The sequence below is a fragment of the Delphinus delphis genome, chromosome 19 (assembly GCF_949987515.2).
Source record: "Delphinus delphis chromosome 19, mDelDel1.2, whole genome shotgun sequence".
NCBI classification, from domain to species: domain Eukaryota; kingdom Metazoa; phylum Chordata; class Mammalia; order Artiodactyla; family Delphinidae; genus Delphinus; species Delphinus delphis.
In genome coordinates this window covers 27,003,220-27,022,825 of record NC_082701.1, presented here as the reverse complement: position 1 = coordinate 27,022,825, position 19,606 = coordinate 27,003,220, and the positions used below count along the sequence as shown (strand labels likewise).

Sequence of the window (19,606 nt, the reverse complement as noted above, 5' to 3'; positions counted from 1 at the left end):
GCCTCCTTTAAAGACATTCATTTAACTGAACGTATGCTCATTGGGAAGCCACATTTTCCTATCAAGGCTGCTGAATTATTTAGCAGCCTTATTGTGGAATCTGGTACTTGATAAGCATTTTAGAGTTGGTTGCTCGGTGTGGACGCAGTTTTTCTCTCTGACTTCTCTCTGGCAGCAGCTCGGTCTTTCCCCTTGGAAGCTGTGTCCAGAGCCCTAACGAATCCCTGGACAGGTGGCAAACTTCAGCAGTCAAATGTGGAGTCGCCCGAGGCGGGGAGGTCTAGGGATGTCAGGGACTGTTCTTGTTCCCATCAGAGCTGTGCTGCCCACCTCTGGCCCTGAGGTACCGAGGAGCGCTGCACCATCGCACTGCGCCTGGGCGCTCCCCGGAGAGGCGTGCGGGTGGGAGGGGAGCGCAGAGGCGGTCCCCTCCGACCCCCAACGCAGTGTCCTCTCCTGCCTGGGCTTGGCCGCCTGGTTTCTCCCCGCAGCCATCTCAAAGCTGCCACCTCTGTGCCTCTAGCCACCTGCCCTCATGGTTCCAGCGACTGGGAGCTGCCATCTGCCCTGGACGAGGGAGGCATAGCTCACCCACCTCTCTTTTCCAGGATGGGGTAAAGTGGGAACTGCTTTAGGGCTAGACAAGGTGGGGGAGGGCGATGCGTGGAGAGCCAGGACAGGCATTGGAAAGAGCCTGGGACCCTTGATAGTATGTGAGAAGAGAGAAAGGTAAGAACATGGTTTCCCTAAACTCTTGAAACTCCTGGTCACCTGAACAGACAGGAGATTGGGACAATGGGGGGGGTGGTATCCAATGTCACCCCTGCCTATCCTCTGCTCTTGCTACATCTGTGTGCCACTTTGCAGCCCTTAGGCAGAGGGACCATGAACTGGGAGACCTTCTGACCTTCTCTGGAGAGAACTGTTCTTTTCGGAGCATGCTCGCATTTATTCCCATCCCCCTCCTCATCTCATCTGCTCACATCACAAGGGCAGTCAGGGTTTACATTTCTTCTAAGAGGTAGAGTTTTTGAAATAGCCCCTCCCATAGTCCACCGTCCATCTCCACTCCCACTCCCATCAGGAAAACCCTCCTCCCTTCTCAAGAAACTAGAATCAAGTAGGGAGGACCCCCCAGAGAGGGGATTTAGGAGGTTGCTGCCTCCTGCCTCCACATCTCTGAGCTGCATCTTAAGTCCTAGAACTCTTTCTTCTTTCCTCCACTCCTGGAGGCCCCTCCCTACTCTCAGGATGGGGTGAGAAAGCCAGGGAAGCATTTTGGGGGCCCTGGGTTGTGTGCAACAGCAGTAGAGTGGTCTTGATTTCTTCCTCAAAAGGCTTCCCAAGTCAGTAGGTGCCTGGACAGAGACAGAAGAGTAGGGAAGCAGGCATTTTCTGCCCAGAATTATCCAGCAGTGTCCTGTTTGCATGACAGCTAGAGGTGCTCTCTGCCTTGCCTCACCTCCCGGCTCCTTTTCTCCCCTTTCTTTACCCCAAGGCTAGGTTCCTAAGCCTTATTAGTGTCCCAAATAGGAAGGGAAGAGGACCGGGGGAGGTAGTTTCCTAAATGTGGGGTGAGGGAAACATTTTTGTCCTTCAAAGCCCGGGGCCATGCCTGTCCCAGTCCGTGGAGCCTGCTTTTACTCTGGAGGCCCCAGACGGCAGGCACCAGACTGCAATTACAGGGGATATGGTTTGTTTCGTTTTGTTTTTGTTTTAAAGCTGTTTTCGACTGAATTCTATTGCAGGTGGTAAAAAGCAGTTTTCTTTGCCTCAGTGCCTTGCCTACGGTGCCACCATCCTAGCTGGAGAGCTTTCCCTTCCCAGTGTCTGTGGGCATCTACCCTGAGGGCTTCCTGCCGCCACCTAGGAAGGGGACATGGAACAAGTGGTCTCTTGTTGCTCTTGACGCTGGGGACGCGTATGGAGACTAGGGAATCCAGGGACCCTCATGTCCCTTGGGTTCCACAGGAGACACTGGAGAACTGAGGGTTCCCCAGGCTGTTCAACTGTGGGATCCAACCGGCCTGGGCTGTTCCCAGGAAGGGCACAGGGCACCCCGACCCTGTTTCCTGGATCCATTTGAGGCAGTGTCCGTTTAGGGGCTTCTAGGTCTTTACAGGTGACCTCAAACAGATACTGGAAGGATAGACCACTTTCTGCTCCCCTGATCATCCCTTTTTGCAGTTTCTGTTCACATGTTTGTCTGCCCCCCTAGGCTGATCACTGCCAGAAGAGAATCTAACTTACTCATCTTTGTATCTCATTTAGCAGTGCCTGCCACATAGCGGGCAGTCAGGGAATGCTTGATGAAGGAAAGAGCATATAAAGGGATTGTATTTTTCTATGTGCCTGGGTGCAGTTAAATTGATCCTATTGGGTCTTTATATTTTGAGTCTACCTGTGCCCCTCTAACTGCAGACCTGAGTTTTCCCGCATTTGTGCACTACTTTCAAGTGTCTGAGTATGCCCTCATCCTTGAACAGCAAGGATATCAATACCGATGGGTGTGCAGTAGAGTAATCCCCACTCCACCTCTTTTCCCTGCACAGACAAAGCTACTTGCAGAAGCTACAGAATCGATCTTTATTTACGCACAGCTATAGCACTTGCTAATTCCTATTAATAAAAATGCCAGCAGTGCACCGCACACTTACACATGCCCATCCCTGAGGCACGATTTCCAAATCGTGGCCATCGCGGGGCCAGAGGCATGTGCCCGGCCCCAGACTCCTCCAAATTGTGAAATGCCAAACCTTCTTTTGGTCCCAGTCTGTGCGTGCCCTAAAGCACACGTAAGCTTCGAGACGCTTACCCTTTACTCCTCCTCCTTCCCAAATCAGCCACCACGGGTCACGGTTACACTACACTTTATTTCTAAGCAAATCTCGGACAAATCTTGTGACATACTTTATACAAGAGGACACAGGCTGCACGCAAGGATGTCTCAGTTCCGGGCCAGCGGCGATGCCGTGCCCTTGCGCGCTCCCGCGCTGCTCAACACACCCCCTCGGCGCACGCGCACGCGCACACGCGACAGCCTTCCGGGCGCTTCCGCCTTCATCTTAGTAACGCACGTAGGGACGCAAGCCCCGCCCCCTCCCGGGAGCCTCCCGGAAGTTACCGGCCGGGAGCAGGGTGCACGGCTCCGGGCGTCCCTGGATGTGTTGGGGCTCAGTCTCTGGGCGAGAGGACTCGGAAGGGGGAGAGCGACATTCAGAAGCGCGGCGCAGGGCGAGACCTGGTGACCATGGCGGGGCCGCAGTCTTTAGCGCTGCAGCTGGAACGGTTGTTGAACCCGCGACCGCGCGAGGCGGATCCTGAGGCCGACCCGGAGGAGGGTGAGGCCTGTTGGGGGCAAGGCCACGTGCGGAGCCGTGGGCCGGGCCCAGTGCGGACCCGGGCGGTTTGTGAGGGGCCGGCAGCTGGGCCTCGCCGCCTACCCTACTCTCCTTCCCCTTGCGCAGAGGAAAACTGCTTGCCGGGAGGGTGGCCCCCGGGGCAGGGGAGGAGGGCTTCGGAATCCTTCGGACGCGCGTTTTAGATTGGTGCTCGGGTGGGCGGAGCGTCCGGAGGACTCAGGCTTGGGTTAACTGTTGATCCAGTGCTGTTGCGGGCAGCCAGAGTCTGGTAGCAGGTTGGAGGTTATCTTTCAGGATGCCCTTACTGGCATTGCGTTAGAAATGAGAAGAAAAATTCTCATCCTTTTTTAAAAAAAACTCTGCCTGTCTCTGAGAACCTACTTGGAGGATGAAGGAAGAAGTAGGCTTCCATGGTGCCGTTTCAGCCTTTTCAGGCTTCAGCACACTTGCTTAGCGGCTGACGAATGATATTTCTGATCTGTAAGCTGATGTTCAAGGTCTAGTTGGGAGTAATCCTCCTTTAGGCTTGAGTCAGAGAAGTGTCAGGAAGGGAGAATACGGAGGGATAAATGTGAGTGCTGGACCGTTTCTTAGGCATAATTAGTTGAGGGAACTGGGGCTGCTTAGCCAGGATACGCAAAAAAAAAAAAAAAAAACCTCCCTGAGGGATGGGCTGGAGTGGGATAGAACATGATGATGGCTGACTTAAAATATTTGAGCTGACTGTCACACATGGAAGAGGGATTAGACTAGTTTTCTATGATCCAAGGCATGGAAATATATCCTTCTAGTAGATGCAGAGAGTCAGCTTTCTGTACAGGAAAGCTTTCTGTAGCAGCAGGGTAGCAAGTGGTCTGCCTTGGGAGGTGATGAGGTCCCTGTTCTTGGAAGTTGGTGGGGATTTTGTAGAGGACGTTCAAGCGTGAATTTAAAGGGCTGAACAGGGTTACCATTAAAGTATGTTCTAACCAGGAGATTCTGATTACTTTTCCCCCTCCCCCGACAGCCACTGCTGCCAAAGTGATTGACAGGTTTGATGAAGGGGAAGATGGGGAAGATGATTTCCTGGCGGTGGGTAGCATTAGAAAGCTGGCATCAGCCTCCCTCTTGGACACAGACAAGAGGTATTCTGGCAAGACCACCTCTAGAAGAGCTTGGAAGGCAGACCATTGGGAGCAGACTCTGCCAGGTTCATCTGGTGAGTAGACGTATTTCTATGGTACTCTTTCTTTCCTGATTTTTGGGGGTAAATTTTTTTTTTTTTTTTTGATGCTCTCTGCAGAACTAGTCCGGATGCCCCACTTACTGTCTTAGGAGAAACCACTGATTTGACATTAGAAAGGGCCCTTTGAAGTACTGAATTTCACTTGGTAAGGAATCTGAAGTCTGGAGCTCTTAAGTAGCTATACTCCTAATGTTGGCACTAATGGCTCACCCTAAATGGAGTGAGAGAAAAGGCCTTGCATATTTGGATTTGGAGAGGGCTATGTGTTGAAAAAGCATTGTGTCTGATCAGCACGCTACTCATGGATTTTGACCCTTTTCCTTTGGTTTGTCAAGCCTTGCATCAAGTCACTGGATAATATTAATTTGTGACACTCATTTTTTTGCCACTGTAGAAATTTCATAGTCTTTCCCTGTTTGTTCCCTGCAACAGTTAGGAGGATGTGAGCTTATAGTTCTAAAGATTGTGAGTTTCTCAGAGTGGAAGAAGGGGGCGGGATATGGTGATTATTGAGTGGATGCTATTTGCTTTCCTTTAGAGAGGTCAGAGGGACCATGTTGAGAATCCACAGACAATATAAAAGAAACAATCACTCATGCTGTGATATCCATGATTTAGTCCCTGATACAGTCCTTGGGGCTCCCAGATGATAAGCTCATTTCATATTCTTTGCTTAGAGAATGATAAACAGACCAGTCCTGGGACCAGTATAATATTTATTGAGCTCTCACCATGTGTCAGGCACTATGGTAAGTCCTTTAAATTCTAAGAGCCTGGTACATAGTAAGTCCTCAGAAAATGTTAACCACCATATCATTACATGTATTATCTCATTTAATCCTCCCAACAGCCCTGTGAGGTTGGTACTGTTTATCCCCATTTTACAGATAAGGAAATTGAGGGACACATTGGTTAAGTAACTTGCTCAAGGTCATATATCAAGTAAGTGCAGGCTGGAACTCAAATAAGGCGGTCTGACTCTAAGATCTATACTTTAAACTACTACTCTGTGAATATTTCTTTATCTGAGAAATGGCATACATTTAAAGAACTTAAAGGATTATTTCTCTTTACTATTTGGCACTTAGTTTCTGTATATATGTTTTTGACAGCCTTCTCTGTCTTGAGTTTATATATCGTTACTTAAAGAAGTACTTAAGAGATCATGTTTTCATAAAAATCTTTATTTTATGAAGAAAGTTGTTGGTAACAGGTCCCTGTATGATTATGCTTCCTGTGTTCTACCATGGAAGAGATTGGATAATCACTAAAGACCTGTAAGTGTCAGGATACCCCAAGCATAAGTAAAATCAGGAGCCATAACTAATATTCCATTTACTGAAGGATCAAGTTCAGACTCCTTACCATGGAAGACAAGACCCCTTCTGATTTGGTCCCTGAGCAACTCTCTGGCCTCATATCCCAGCATTCTGTACCCCAGTGCACTTTTGTGTGCTGGACCTTTGCATCTGCTGCTTTTCCTTTCCTTCCCTCTTTTCTGTCTGATGACCTGTTACTTATGCTTAATAAGTAAAACTATAATGTGTCCTTCACATGAAGCCATCTCTCACCCTTCTCTATACACTGTACTAATGCTTTTCTAATGTAGTTATTGGTTATGCATATCCACCACTCCTAGCAGACTGTGAACCCGCCCCCACAGATATTACATTCTGTTTGTCAGTCTCTAGTTTTTATCCATGGCTGGTTCATAATAGGTGCTTAATAAGTGTTTAATAGGCATCACTAGGGTGACAGAGATTGTGCATTTGGGACAGTTAGTGATAAACTCTGTTTTTTCAGATGCAGGTTTGGGGAAACCAGTAATTCTCTCACACCAGATGAAATTTGACCATTTTTCAAGGTCCAGGTCAAAGGCTGCCTTTTTCTTATAACCTTGCTTAAATTCACTTGCTCCACAGCTAAAATCTCTTCCTCCTCTTGATTACCAAAACTTTGTCAAAGTGCTTTTAATTCTTCTCTGTATTATAGTTTTTATGGGTCTGCCTTTCCCACTAGAGCCTTTCAGTAGGATAGGACCCATGTTTTTTTTCGTTTGTTTGTTTGTTTTTGTTTGTTTATTTTTTTTTGGCCGCGCCATGTGGCACTCAGGATCTTAGTTCCCCAACCAGGGATCGAACCCGAGCCCCCTCCATTGGAAGCGCGGAGTCTTAACCACTGGACCGCCAGGGAAATCCCATAGGACCCATGTTTTATTCATTTTTGTTTCTCCCTTAGCATTTTAGAGATAGTAGATGTGTAATAAATATTTGTTGAGTTGCATTGAATACGGTAATGCTTTTTTTTTTGGATAGGTGTCATAATACTTTAGTTAAAATGAAAGATATGGCCTAGTGTTTGTTTTAAGGTAACTTTTTTTTCTGTTTTTCCTTCTTCCCTCCCGTGTTTAGATAAAGAAATGTCTGATGAGGAAGGATCTGGAGATGGAGATTCAGAGGGTCTGGGCCTGGAGGAATCCGGTGAGGATGCCGTGAGTGCTGAGGAACTGGAGTGTGCTGATGGTGACAGTAGCCTGGCCTGGAAAAAGAGGAGCAGAAGCCACTCCAGGAAGGCGTCGGGCTTCAGTGTCCAGAGCATCAGTGACTTTGAAAAGTTTACCGAGGGAATGGATGACCTCGGTAGCAGTGAGGACGAGGAAGACGAAGAGCAGGAGAGTGGTATGGAGGAAGGGGGTGGTGAGGAAGACTTTGAAGGTGAGAGTGAGGAAGACAAGGCCGAAGACAGGACCAGTGAGGATGACGGGGTGGTGATGACCTTCTCCGAGGTCAAAGTTTCCGAGGAAGTGGAGAAAGGCCAAGCTGTGAAGAACCAGATAGGTTTGTACACGGCTTGCTGTTTGCTTGTTTTGAGTGTCCACATTTGATCTCCTTTTTGTTTGTTTGTGGCTGTTTGCTGTCTCCTGTGTCCTTCCAATTAGTTGGTGACGTGCCCCACTTACCTAGAGGCCCAAAGCGCTGTTCCCCTGTGCTTGGCCTGCTGTTGCTTCACTCAGCTGCTTTGCTGGTTCTGCTCTAGTACTTCTGGCAGCTGTGGAAGGTTGAAGGGAAGGGCGGCGTCTCCTCTTGTTGGGCTGTAGCATTCTCTCTCTCATGTAGCAAGTCAATTTGCGTCCAGACACCGGATTTATTTCCTGTAATAAATAGAGTGTTTCCATGGCATGAAGCTGGTAAAGGCATGCTGCTTAGGGACTGCTTTGATTTCCAGTCCCTCCCCGTCTCCCTGCCCCAGGAAGATTTTATTAACTGAGGAATGGAATTCTTTTTTCTTTCTCAGCACTGTGGGACCAGCTCTTGGAAGGAAGGATAAAGCTACAAAAAGCTCTGCTGACCACCAATCAGCTTCCTCAACCAGATGTTTTCCCTATTTTCAAGGACAAAGGTGGCCCAGAATTTGCCAGCGCCTTGAAAAACAGTAAGAATACTTATCGCATATTGGGATGCTTAGAACCACTGGGGTTCATTGGGATATACTGGGATTGTATTCACAGCACCACAGAGTTGAGAAGACTTGGCTTTAGTCATAATATGGTATAAAATGGCGATTTTTAACTTAAAAAAAAATCGCAGTATAACCCTCTTATCAAATGAAGGCAACTTTGATCGAAACAGGTTGGGTGCTTGAGTCATGCCTGTTCCTCTTTTTTCCAGCCCTGCTCTCACTTTCCCCTCCCCCTCCTCTTGGCTTTCTGAGCTACTGCTTTAGTGCTCAGGGAAAAACCACTGGCATAGAACGAAAGGGAGACAGTGAATGACTAACCTCAGTTTGTTTAACTTGTATATCACGTGCTTAAAGGATGCCTTTCTTTGTTGGGTGGTTTCTAGAACAAAATGCTGAGATGACCTTACTCCTGTCTCCCTTTGGGTTACAGAGGGTGATGAAGGATGGTGACCGCAGAGGGAGGAAAAAGTTGTGAAAGAGAATTGCTGGGCTGTAAAGTCCAAGAATTTTAGAAGAGCAAAGGAATTTAGCAATTATTTGGCTCCCAACTCCCTCATTTTACAGAGGAGAGAGCCAAAGCCCAAAGGGAATGAGTCGCCCAAAGTTAGAGAGCTCGATCATGCACGGCAGAGACAGCCTCCCCCAGCTTTTCTGCCTTACGATCTAGGGGCTGCCTCCTGGGTGCCCAGTGGCACCAGAGGACTGGGGCCGAGGAGAGAGATGCGGGGTGAGCGCACAGAGGCTGGAGTCTCCATCCCTTACTTGCACGCTGAGACTTAGTGTTGTCATTTGCTCTTTCAAACTTGTTTTTATAATATCGTGGAGTTGGCCTGAGAAAGAGGCCTGAGGAGGACATCAGTCTGATTTGGCTCTGCCTCTTGGTTAGAATCACCTTAAGCCATTTAAGATAAATGGGTAGGATTTCTAGGGTAAGGAATTGTGTGAACCTTTCTTGACGGGGACTACTTGGTTTAATTAGGAATTACTTTCCAAGGGCCAGTCTTTAGATTGTGTGTCTTGACACACTTGAAGTCAGGAACCCTGCAGTTACTGTGAGGGTGGGTCTTTTGTAGCCCCTCCTCCAGCTCTTCCCCGCTTCCTCCCTCAAATAAACGGTAGCTTGGTGGTTTTCAGCATTTTTGAGATTTTGGGGGCACTTCTCTGCTATTTTTAACGCCCTAGTGCCCTGATTTCCGGTATGCCTTTGGAATGAGACCTAGACCAAGACTACTCTAGATTAAATGTCTTAAATGTTTCACAATAAGGCCTTTTCCACTTTGTTACTCATTACTCTTCTTGCTTGAGCCAACCCTGTCCCCGCTTTTTTGGGGGTTCATCTCAAAATGTAGATATTTTAAGGTTTTATCAGTGCTCGGTATAAGGGACGCATTCTTACTCTTGGATACAGTTCAGTTATTTAGCTGTTTTAATGTTATTTAACGTTTATTTTGCAACAGTTCCGATCATTTTAAACACTTAAAAAAGAAACATTTTTATTTTATTTTATTTTTTTGACCGTGCCATGTGGCATGTGGGATCTTAGTTCTCCCACCAGGGATCTAACCCACGTGTCCTGCATTGGGAGTGCTGTGCCTTAACCACTGGACCGCCAGGGAATTCCCCCATCTCTTTTTGTACTTAACCAATTGCCTCTTTGCCTCGTTGATGAATTCCAGTTAATCTGACAGATGTCTCCTAATCTGACTAGGTGGGTTGCAGCGGAAGAGGGAGAAGAAAGGAATGTTTATTTGGTATCACATATTCTAAGGTGGGAGGGTGGAGAGTTTTCTTTTTTTTGAGATTTTTATTGGAGTATAGTTCATTTACAATGTTGTGTTAGTTTCAGGTGTACAGCAAAGTGAATCAGTTATACATATATCCATTCTTTTTTAGATTCTTTTTCCACATAGGCCATTGTGGAATTGAGTATTGAGTAGAGTTCCCTGTGCTATACAGTAGGTCCTTATTAGTTATCTAGGAGCGTTTTCTGGTTACCAGAATTTCTATGCATCTGAAGGGTAGCTAATTCTTGTTTCTACCTTTATGACAATATGATATAATATGTTGTGTATCCCTATCTTGGTGAGCAGAGTTTAAGAAAAACTTCTTGGTTATGTTACTGTGGATGAACAATTTATACTGTTATATAGCTGGTGTGGAACATAGGCTGAATTTGTACTGACCCCAGAACAAACACTGGAACTTAATTTCTTTAATTAAATCTCTTTTCAGTGTGGTTGGTCTTACAGTAAGGTCAGACTGCCTGGGTTTAGATTCCATCTCAGCAGTGGATTAGCTGAGTGACCTGGAGCAAGTTACTTAACTTCACAGTAAGATGGGGATAATATGATTGTGAAGATTAAAGGACGTAATCGATATAAAGCATTAGCACAGTGTCTGGCACACTGCACACCACAAATGTTACGTACATGTGTTCTCCTCTTCTGCAGAAAGAGGCATTTGGCAGTGTTCAGCCCTGTGAATGACGGTCGTCACTGTAACTAACCACCGTTCCCACTGTCTCCAGTGTTTTTTGACTTTTTGTTAGTGTTCAGATTCCCTATATAATTTAAATTAACCATTTGTTCTGGAAAACGGGTAGTGTTATATTCTTTTATTATTATTATTTTAAAATAAATTTATTTGTTGACTTTTGGCTGCATTGGATCTTCATTGCTGTGCGCAGGCTTTCTTTAGTTGTGTTGAGCGGGTGCTACTCTTCATTGTGGTGCGCAGGCTTCTCGTTGCGGAGCATGGGCTCTAGGCATGTGGGCTTCAGTAGTTGTGGCATGCAGGCTCAGTAGTTGTGGCTCGCGGGCTCTAGAGCGCAGGCTCAGTAGTTGTGGTGCACGGGCTTAGTTGCTCCACGGGATGTGGGATCTTCCCGGACTAGGGCTCGCACCCGTGTCCTCTGCATTGGCAGGCGGATTCTCAACGACTGCGCCACCAGGGAAGCCCAGTAGTGTTATATTCTAGTGTAATACTTAGAATTCAGCTTTGGCCTCTATGACTGTGAGAAGGTGATCAGAGATTTCCTTATTGCCAGACCCAGCTGCTGCCTCTGTGAAGCTTTCAACCTTTCCTTGAAATTTTTCCCTTAGATTTTGGCGCTACTGCATGTGATGTGTGGGTTCTCCTGCTTTTCTGACTCCTCTTTTATCCTCTCAGTGTCAGTTTCACTGCATTTAAGATCCTGTTCTCAGGCTGTGTTTTCTTGGCATATTCTCTCCTTGGCTCTGTCATTTACTCTCATAGTCCTAACAGTAGCCTCTAGAACAGAGCAGACTTCCAGCTGTATTTCAGCCACAGTTAAGTCCCGAGCAGCATGCCTTTGTACCCTAAGCACCTTAAACTCTACTTTTCAGAAACTAAACAAATATCTCCTTTCTTCCCCAACGCACTTAGTCCCCAAATCACCCTGATACTACATGTTGGATACCTCTCGATGTGAAATAATTTCAGAGGCATTTTTTGATATTTTAGTAGTTGCATAAGTGGTAAGTCATGAAGTAACCTTAGCAAAATTAAGGGATTTTCCATGCACAAAACCATTCCTCTGAAGAGGTTAGCTTTTTCCTCTCTGATTTTCTTTTAAAAACTTCTGTAGCGTTAGGAGGTAGTTCTTTTATGTTGGTAGCAGCAGTATATAAGGAAAAAGGCATGTTATTTAAGGAAACCTCAGCATGAGTTGTTTAAAACTTTTCATTATGGAATATATCAAACCTATATAAAAGTAGAGAGAATTGTATAGTGAACCCATATACCTTTACCAGCAAAACACTTATCAAGTCACGGCGTATCTTATTTCATCTACTTATACTAACTCACCCCCTACTTCTGCTTTATTTTGAAGCAAACACCAGACATCCTATCATTTTATCAGTAAATCAGCATGGATCTCTAAGAGAAAAGCATTTAAAAAAAAATCACAATATCATCCCACACAAAAACACTAATAGTGATTTCTTAATAAACATAACTGGTTTGAATGGATGGGGAATTGAGGGAGCATTCCTGTAACAGGCGCTCTCTATTGTCTTTTCAGAGTTTGCTCTATAGCTTTAAATGAAATGATTAAAGGAAAGCCAAACTTCAGCCATAATAAGTTGACCTTTTAGTGAAATGCATGTTATTAATGTATTTAATGAGATGCAGTACAGATTGCAGTGAGCACCATGTTTCATTATAGGTCTAAAATGCAATATCATTGAAGACCTTTAATAGAAACAATGGTTGACATTTTGATATTTCCTATAAGCAAAATCCCCCCAAGAACACAGTATAATGTAATATAAATATAGAGGAAGTGTTGAGATTTTTTACTTGCTTAAGAGTATAAACACAAATTCCACTATTAAGAAGTTACGTTTTGTTTGTGCCCGCCCCCCATCTTCCCACTTCTAGTTCGAGTTCACCCTCTCATCCCTCTGTGGCCCTTCCCCCAGCCCCTCAACTATTTTGACTTGAATAGACTAAAAATTTTAATGCCAATTTGACCACAGCACTAATACACACCTTAAAGAACAACTTTTAAAATTTTGAGTAAGTCATGGCAATCGGAATCTTGATAGATAATGTTTCTGTTTTGTTTTTTAAATTTTATTTATTTTTAAGTAGGCAGTGTATTCACATGGCTCAAAATTCAAAAGATGCTAATGACTCTGCAGAGAAAATCCTCCTTCCCACCCCGTACCCCTGCTACCCAGTCCCCTATCCCATAGGCAACCAATATTGTCAGGGAAGTTCCCCCTTTGTTATTACTTAGTTGCCTTAGGTGACAAATCCATGAACATCTATTTCAGTGTTAGCTCGATTAATGCTTTGTGGGTTCATGACACAGTTCTCACAAATGATCTGTAGAACCCTGGAATATCCGTAATTACTTGGGATAGGTTTAAGTATTGCTTGGGACGAAGGCACTTGCAAGCTTCTCCAAGTGTAGCATTGTGTAAGATTAAGGACTCTTATTACTGTAGACTTCATCTAGCCAGGATGGTGTGAGGAAGATTGATCTTTTTGTTTCAGCTGATGGCTATTATTTTTTTAAATAGCTTTACTCTTCTAATTATAAAATCATGTCATGCTTACTTCAGAAATTCAGAAAATACATAAGAGCATAAAGAAGAAAATAAGGATTACCTGTAATCTTACTACCCAGAGGTAACCAACAGTTGTCATTTTGATGAATATCCTTTCAGACCTTTTTCTGTGTTTACACACACATACACACACACACTTTTTTAAACAAACATGGAATCTTACAAGTATGTACTATTTTGTAAGCTTATTTTTTTCTACTTAACATATTTCATGTCAGTATATTTAGATGTACGTCAGCATTTTCAGTGGCTACAGAATATTCCATTTTATTGATTTACTGCAGTTTATTTAGCCAATCTGTATTGATGGATACTCAGGTTTATTTCAGCCTTTCACTTTTATAAAGCATGCTTTGATAAACACTCTTGTACATACATATTCGAGCATTTTGCCTAAAAGTAGCACTGTCCAGTATAAATATGGTTCAAGTCACATACGAATTTTAAATTTCCTAGTAATCAAATTTTTAGAAAATTGTAAAAAGAAACAGGTAAAATTAATTTTTGTAACATATTTTACTTAATGCAGTATATAAGAAATATTAAAAGTTTAACATATAGTCAATATTTAAATACTAATGAGATATCTTATGTATGTTTTTTCATGTCAAGTCTTTGAAATCCAGAGTGTATTCTACATTTACAGTTCATCTCGATTTGGGCTAACCACATTTCGAGTCCTCAGTAGCCACATGTGACTAGTGGATACTGAATTGGACAGCACAGATCTACGTTCCTGGAAATTCAGTTGCTGGGACAAAGGGATCGTACTTTTGTTTCTTTTTTAAGGCTTTTGGAAGATACTGCCAAGTTGGCCCTTAGAAGAATTATAACCATTTAATTCTCATCTGTAGCAGTTGTTTTCCTGGACTCCCACCACAGAGTATTATTGATCCTCTTATTTTTCCTAAACTGTAGGTGAGAAATGAAGGCAATCATTTCTTGATAACTTTCTGTTTGATATTTACATAATACCTCTTGACTTAGCTTTGAAATCTATGCTATGTTTGGTCAGCTTTGAAATCTATGCTATGTTTGGTCTGTTTCTTAGAGAATGAGTTCTATGTAGGAAGACTTTTGGTCCCTGTTGAGCTACTACCTAATTTGTCCAACGTGGTTAATTAGGCATTTATACTATGTAGAAAGTAAAGTAGGGTCAACAGAGCAAGTGCTTTTCCAAAGCAACTGAGTGGGGGACCCAGGAGGAGAGTGTCAGATTCTTTCACCCACTCTGAAAAGTTGGGCCCTGGATGGCTCGCAGAGCTGTGGAAGCTTGAAAACTACCGCAGCCAATCTCATCAGAACATTTGTTTTATTGTTTTGGGTTTCTTAGGAATTAAGGTTGTCTTCAGGCCTGAAACAATCTTTAATTGTGATGAGTTACATAAGGAAGCAACCCGGACTTGTAGTAGTACTAGTAGTAGGCAGTAGTAGTAGTAGGTAGTACTAGTAGTAAGTAGTAGTCGTCATCATCGTCGTAGTGGTAGTAGTAACATATGTAGTAGGATTGCCCTATCTGCTGGATTCACAGTGAAGTCATACACATCAGTGTATGTTGGAGTCTCTTTATATGGACATTTTATGAACTCACCTTTAACCATATATGCCTGGCCAAAAGAAAAAGAGGGAGAGAGAAACAGCTTAAGTAGTGCCAGTGATTCTGCCTGCCATCTTTTTCAGTGTGCTCATGCCCTGGAGTAAGCATGGGTGGCAGGTGGAATCTGTGGCTGCCGTAGTTATTCTTTGTTCCGGGTACCTCTCCAGTGAGCATCTCGTCAGACAGACTGCGAATCGAGTGGTTACAGTTACAGCCTGCAGTCTTTGTCCAGCACGGTCCCCAAATGTAATCATCTTGTGTTTAATCGACGAAGCGGCTGTAGTGTTTGAGGGGAGAAACTGACCATGTTGAACTGGCACGGAGACTGTGGTGCTGTACTTTCTGGGCAATTTTCGGGATTTTTAAAGCAGTTTTGTGAGAACTTGATTTTTGCTTTATGCTCAGACTTTATAACCTGACCACTGCAAAAAGATGCTACTCTATTATTGTTATTTGTGTCTTAACACTTATTCTTAAATCAATTTATTAAAATTATACATGAATATGATAAATAATACAGAAGCATTCAGGAAGACAACAGTCCTTTGCCTTACTTTCAGTCTCATTTTATTTCGTTTTCCTTTTATAATTTTAAATAATTTGTTTAGATCTCTATTTCTTGATTTCTTTATCCTCTGGTATGAAAGATGAGAATGCTACTGACAGGTTAAGATGAAGACTGAGTAGTGACCATTTCATTTAGCAACATGGTGGCCATCCTCTACCTTGATCAGCAGTTTTGGTAGGGTGGGAGGGATGCAGGCTTGACTGGGATGGGTTTGTGAGAGGACGGGAAAAAGGGATCTGAGGTAGTGAGTATGGCCAACTCTTTCTAGGAATGTTACTTTAGAAGGGAGCAGAGAAATGGGAGGTTAGATGGAGAAGGATGTGGAGTCAAGAGAAGTGTTTTGTTTTTGAGATGGGAGCAATAACAGCATGTTTGTATGTTGGCAAGAATGATGCAGCAGAAGGGAAATTGATGGTGATGGGGGTGGATATCTGTAGCAATGTCCTTGAGGAGGTATGTGAGATGGGACTAGGGCATCCTTAGGGAATGGTGACCTTTGATAGTGGGGACAGTTTAATCGTAGTGACAGGTGGGAAGACAGTATGTGAGTAGACACAGATAGGTAGGAGTCTCTGAAAATTCTCTTTTCATCGTTCTGTTTTCTTTGAAATAGAAACCAAGGTCATAAATTGTGAATGAGGAGTAAGGAAGGAGGTGGTAGAAATTTGGGAGGAAGAGGTATGAGGTAGTCATTCCATTCTTCTTCCACTACGTTTTTACATTCTGCCCTGCAACTGCAACCAAGATTCCCATACTCTATCCATATGTTGACCCTGGGAGTTGAAAACCAGTCAACTGCATTTACAGTGTATTATTATCATGTAAATAAGGGTGTAATACCAGGGCAGGGAGGGACTGGAAAATGACTTTTTCTTTCCTGTGTGTTCAGAGGCCTGTCTGTAGGAGTATGTTCCTAGTTCAGTACAAGTGCCTAGTTCCTAGTTCAAGTAGATTTTTTATAACCCTCCATCAGTTGCTTAAAATCATGCTGTATTTTAGTTTGCTTCAGATTTGTTTTTTTCTTCTTTTTATTTTTTTGTGTTTTTTTTTTCTTTTTTGTTTTTTGCTTCACATTTGAACTGTTTATCTATTATATCATTTTTTTCCTAGGTCTCTAGATATTCTTTTCTTCCCCTGATGGCTCAGTTTTATCATCTCAATCCTTCTTCCCCCAAACTTTAAATCATGCGGTCTCTCCTCTTACATTCTCCCGGTTTGAGTGGGTTGTTCTCTGGGTCTGGCGCACTGGGTCCTCCTGGGACTTCCTTTCCTTGCTCTTCTAGGGTGGAGCTGTGTTCTGGCTCTTCCTGTATCTCAGTTTGTCAGTTTGGTGCCAAACATGGATGGGGAGTAAATGATCTGATTTTTTGCAGATTTAAAAATGCTCTGCCTCATTTGTCATTGATATCAATATATTCTTCATGGATTGGGTATAAATTTCTGGGTTGAAAATTACTTTCGCTCAGAACTTGAAAGTACTGCCCTGTATTAGTTTCCTATTGTTTTTTAAAAAATATTTAATTATTTATTTATTTATTTTGGCTGCACTAGGTCTTAGTTGCAGCATGCGGGATCTTTAGTTGTGGCATGTGAACTGTTAGTTGCGGCATGCATGCAGGATCTAGTTCCCCAACCAGGGGTTGAACCCGGGTCGCCTGCATTGGGAGCTTTGGAGTCTTACCCACTGGACCTCCAGGGAAGTTCCAGTTTCCAATTGTTACTACAACAAATTACCACAAACTTGGTGGCTTAAAACAGCAGAACTTTATTGTCTCACAGTTCTGGAGGCTAGAAATCCTAAAATCCAGGTGGTCAGCAGGGCTGTGCTCCTTCCAGAGACTCTGGGGGAGCATCTGTTTCCTTGCTTTTTCCAGCTTCTCGAGGCTGCCTGCATTCCTTGGCTCATGGCTCTTTTCCATCTTCAAAACCAGCAATCCCATCACACCAAGTGTTCCTTTTCTGACTGACCCTGTCGCCTCTCTCTTGTAAGGACTTCCTGTTTACATTGGGCCCACCTGGCTAACTCAGGATCCTCTCCCCATTGCAGAGCCTTAACTTAATCACACCTGTGAAGAAGTCCTTTTGCCTTGTAAAGTAAGGTATTCACAGGTTCTGGGGATTAGAATGGCATGTGGACCTCTTTGGGGACCATTGTTCAGCCTTCCACATGCCCTATTGTCTTCTGTCATCCAGATGTTGTCCAAGGTGGTTGCTGGTTTGAGTCTCATTCCTTTGTAGGTGACTTGTTTTTGTTCTCTGGAAATGTTTGGGATCTTCTGTTTATTCTTGGTTTTCTGAAATTGCCCGAAGCTATGTCTAGGTATGGGTCCTTTATTATTCATTGTGTTGAGTACTTACTGGGCCCTTTTAATCTTAAGATTGTGTGGTCTTTCAGTTTTGGGAAGATCTCTTCTAATATTTCTTCGCTAATTTCCTTCTCTCCATCATCTCTGCTCTCTTTTAGGTATTAAACTGGATTAGTGTTGTTTTTTCTCTGACATGTTCCATCTTTCTGTGATTTTCTGTATCTGTGTTCAGAAAAATTTTGAGTTTAATTTCCTAGTTCTTTTTTTTTTTTTTGTGGTACGCGGGCCTCTCACTGTTGTGGCCTCTCGCGTTGCGGAGCACAGGCTCTGGGGACACGCTGGCTCAGCGGCTGTGGCTCATGGACTCAGCCGCTCCGTGGCATGTGGGATCTTCCCGGACCTGGGCACGAACCCGTGTCCCCTGCATCAGCAGGCGGACTCTCAACCACTGCGCCACCAGGGAAGCCCGCAATCATATTTTTAATCTCTAAAAGATCTTTTGTTTTCTGAGTGTTCCTTTTCTATATAATTAATATACTTAGAGTATATTATGTACATTTAAAGTTCTTTTGCTTTTGTTTTATATTCACTTTAGTTCTTAGAAGTATCCCTATCTCCACCAGCTTTTGTTTACTCTGGACTTTTTTCCTCTCTTTTACATTTTTATCCAAGTTTAAACATGTATACAGTTTTTTTTTTGTTTTTTTTTTTTGCGTTACGCGGGCCTCTCACTGTTGTGGCCTTTCCCGTTGCGGAGCACAGGCTCCGGATGTGCAGGCTCAGTGGCCATGGCTCACGGGCCCAACCGCTCTGCGGCATGTGGGATCTTCCCGGACCGGGGCACGAACCCGTATCCCCTGCATCGGTAGGTGGACTCTCAACCACTGCGCCACCAGGGAAGCACACATGTATACAATTTAAAGAGTCAAATAATTCTACAGAGCTTGTTATGAAAACTAGTGTATGCTGACTGTACACTCCACTACCTTGCCATACATAACCCACTCTCCTAAAGCAACAATTATATTTTAAATTGTTACTATTATTTTTTGAATTCATGAATTTATCTCTGTATCTCTAAGTGACATGTTTCATTTCTACTATATTTTTCAGTTTTAGGCATTATTTATTGACTCCTCATTATGAAAATGAGGATTTAGCCCTTGTTCCTGCTACACTCATGCACACTTTCTGTCCCTTCCTGGTTATATTGTAATTTGGTTAGATCAGGAGTCAGTGTTTACATTATTATGTCTGTGTAAACACTGTTCACAGCTCAGCCGGGTAATATATATGCCATGATTATTTTTCCTTTCTCACACATCGTTTTGTTTTCTAGAGTTAATAACTCTTACTTTTTTGTTTATTTTGTTTTCTATGCTGTAATTCAAGCATGAACTTTTCTCTAGTTGTCTAAATCTCCCCTCGAGATAATCAGTTGCATCAGCTCTTCTGCCAGCTTACCTTCCTAAAGAAGTCTCTCCCAGAACCTTTTATTATTATTATTTTTTTTTTTGTGCGTGTGATACGCGGGCCTCTCACTGTTGTGGCCTCTCCCGCTGCGGAGCACAGGCTCCGGACGCGCAGGCTCAGCGGCCACGGCTCACGGGCCCAGCCGCTCCGTGACATGTGGGATCCTCCCGGACCAGGGCATGAACCCGTGTCCCCTGCATCAGCAGGCGGACTCTCAACCACTGCGCCACCAGGGAAGCCCCCAGAACCTTTTTTTTAGAAAAATTATTTATTTATTTATGACTGCGTTGGGTCTTCGTTGCTGCGCGTGAGCTTTCTCTAGTTGTGGCAAGCGGGGGCTACTCTTCGTTGTGGTGCACGGGCTTCTCATGGCGGTGGCTTCTCTTGTTGCGGAGCACGGGCTCTAGGCACGTGGGCTTCAGTAGTTGTGGCACACAGGCTCAGTACTTGTGGCTCGTGGGCTCTAGAGCGCAGGCTTCAGTAGTTGTGGCGCACAGGCTTAGTTGCTCCGCGGCAT

The 19,606-nt window shown here is 44.1% G+C and overlaps 1 protein-coding gene across 2 annotated transcripts in view; it reads left to right on the top strand.

Moving 5' to 3' along the window:
• The first annotated feature begins 3,125 nt into the window (after positions 1-3,125).
• The window catches only part of AATF (apoptosis antagonizing transcription factor), a 102,708-nt gene continuing 86,227 nt past the window's right edge, over positions 3,126-19,606 (top strand). For both annotated transcript variants that reach the window (XR_009516891.1, XM_059996384.1), the window contains exons 1-4: positions 3,126-3,341; positions 4,369-4,560; positions 6,999-7,424; positions 7,882-8,019. Coding sequence is in view for 1 of the 2 variants with exons in the window: in XM_059996384.1 (XP_059852367.1) it covers positions 3,251-3,341; positions 4,369-4,560; positions 6,999-7,424; positions 7,882-8,019 (847 nt within the window). In the remaining variant the exon portion in view is untranslated. The remainder of the gene's footprint in view (positions 3,342-4,368; positions 4,561-6,998; positions 7,425-7,881; positions 8,020-19,606) is intronic.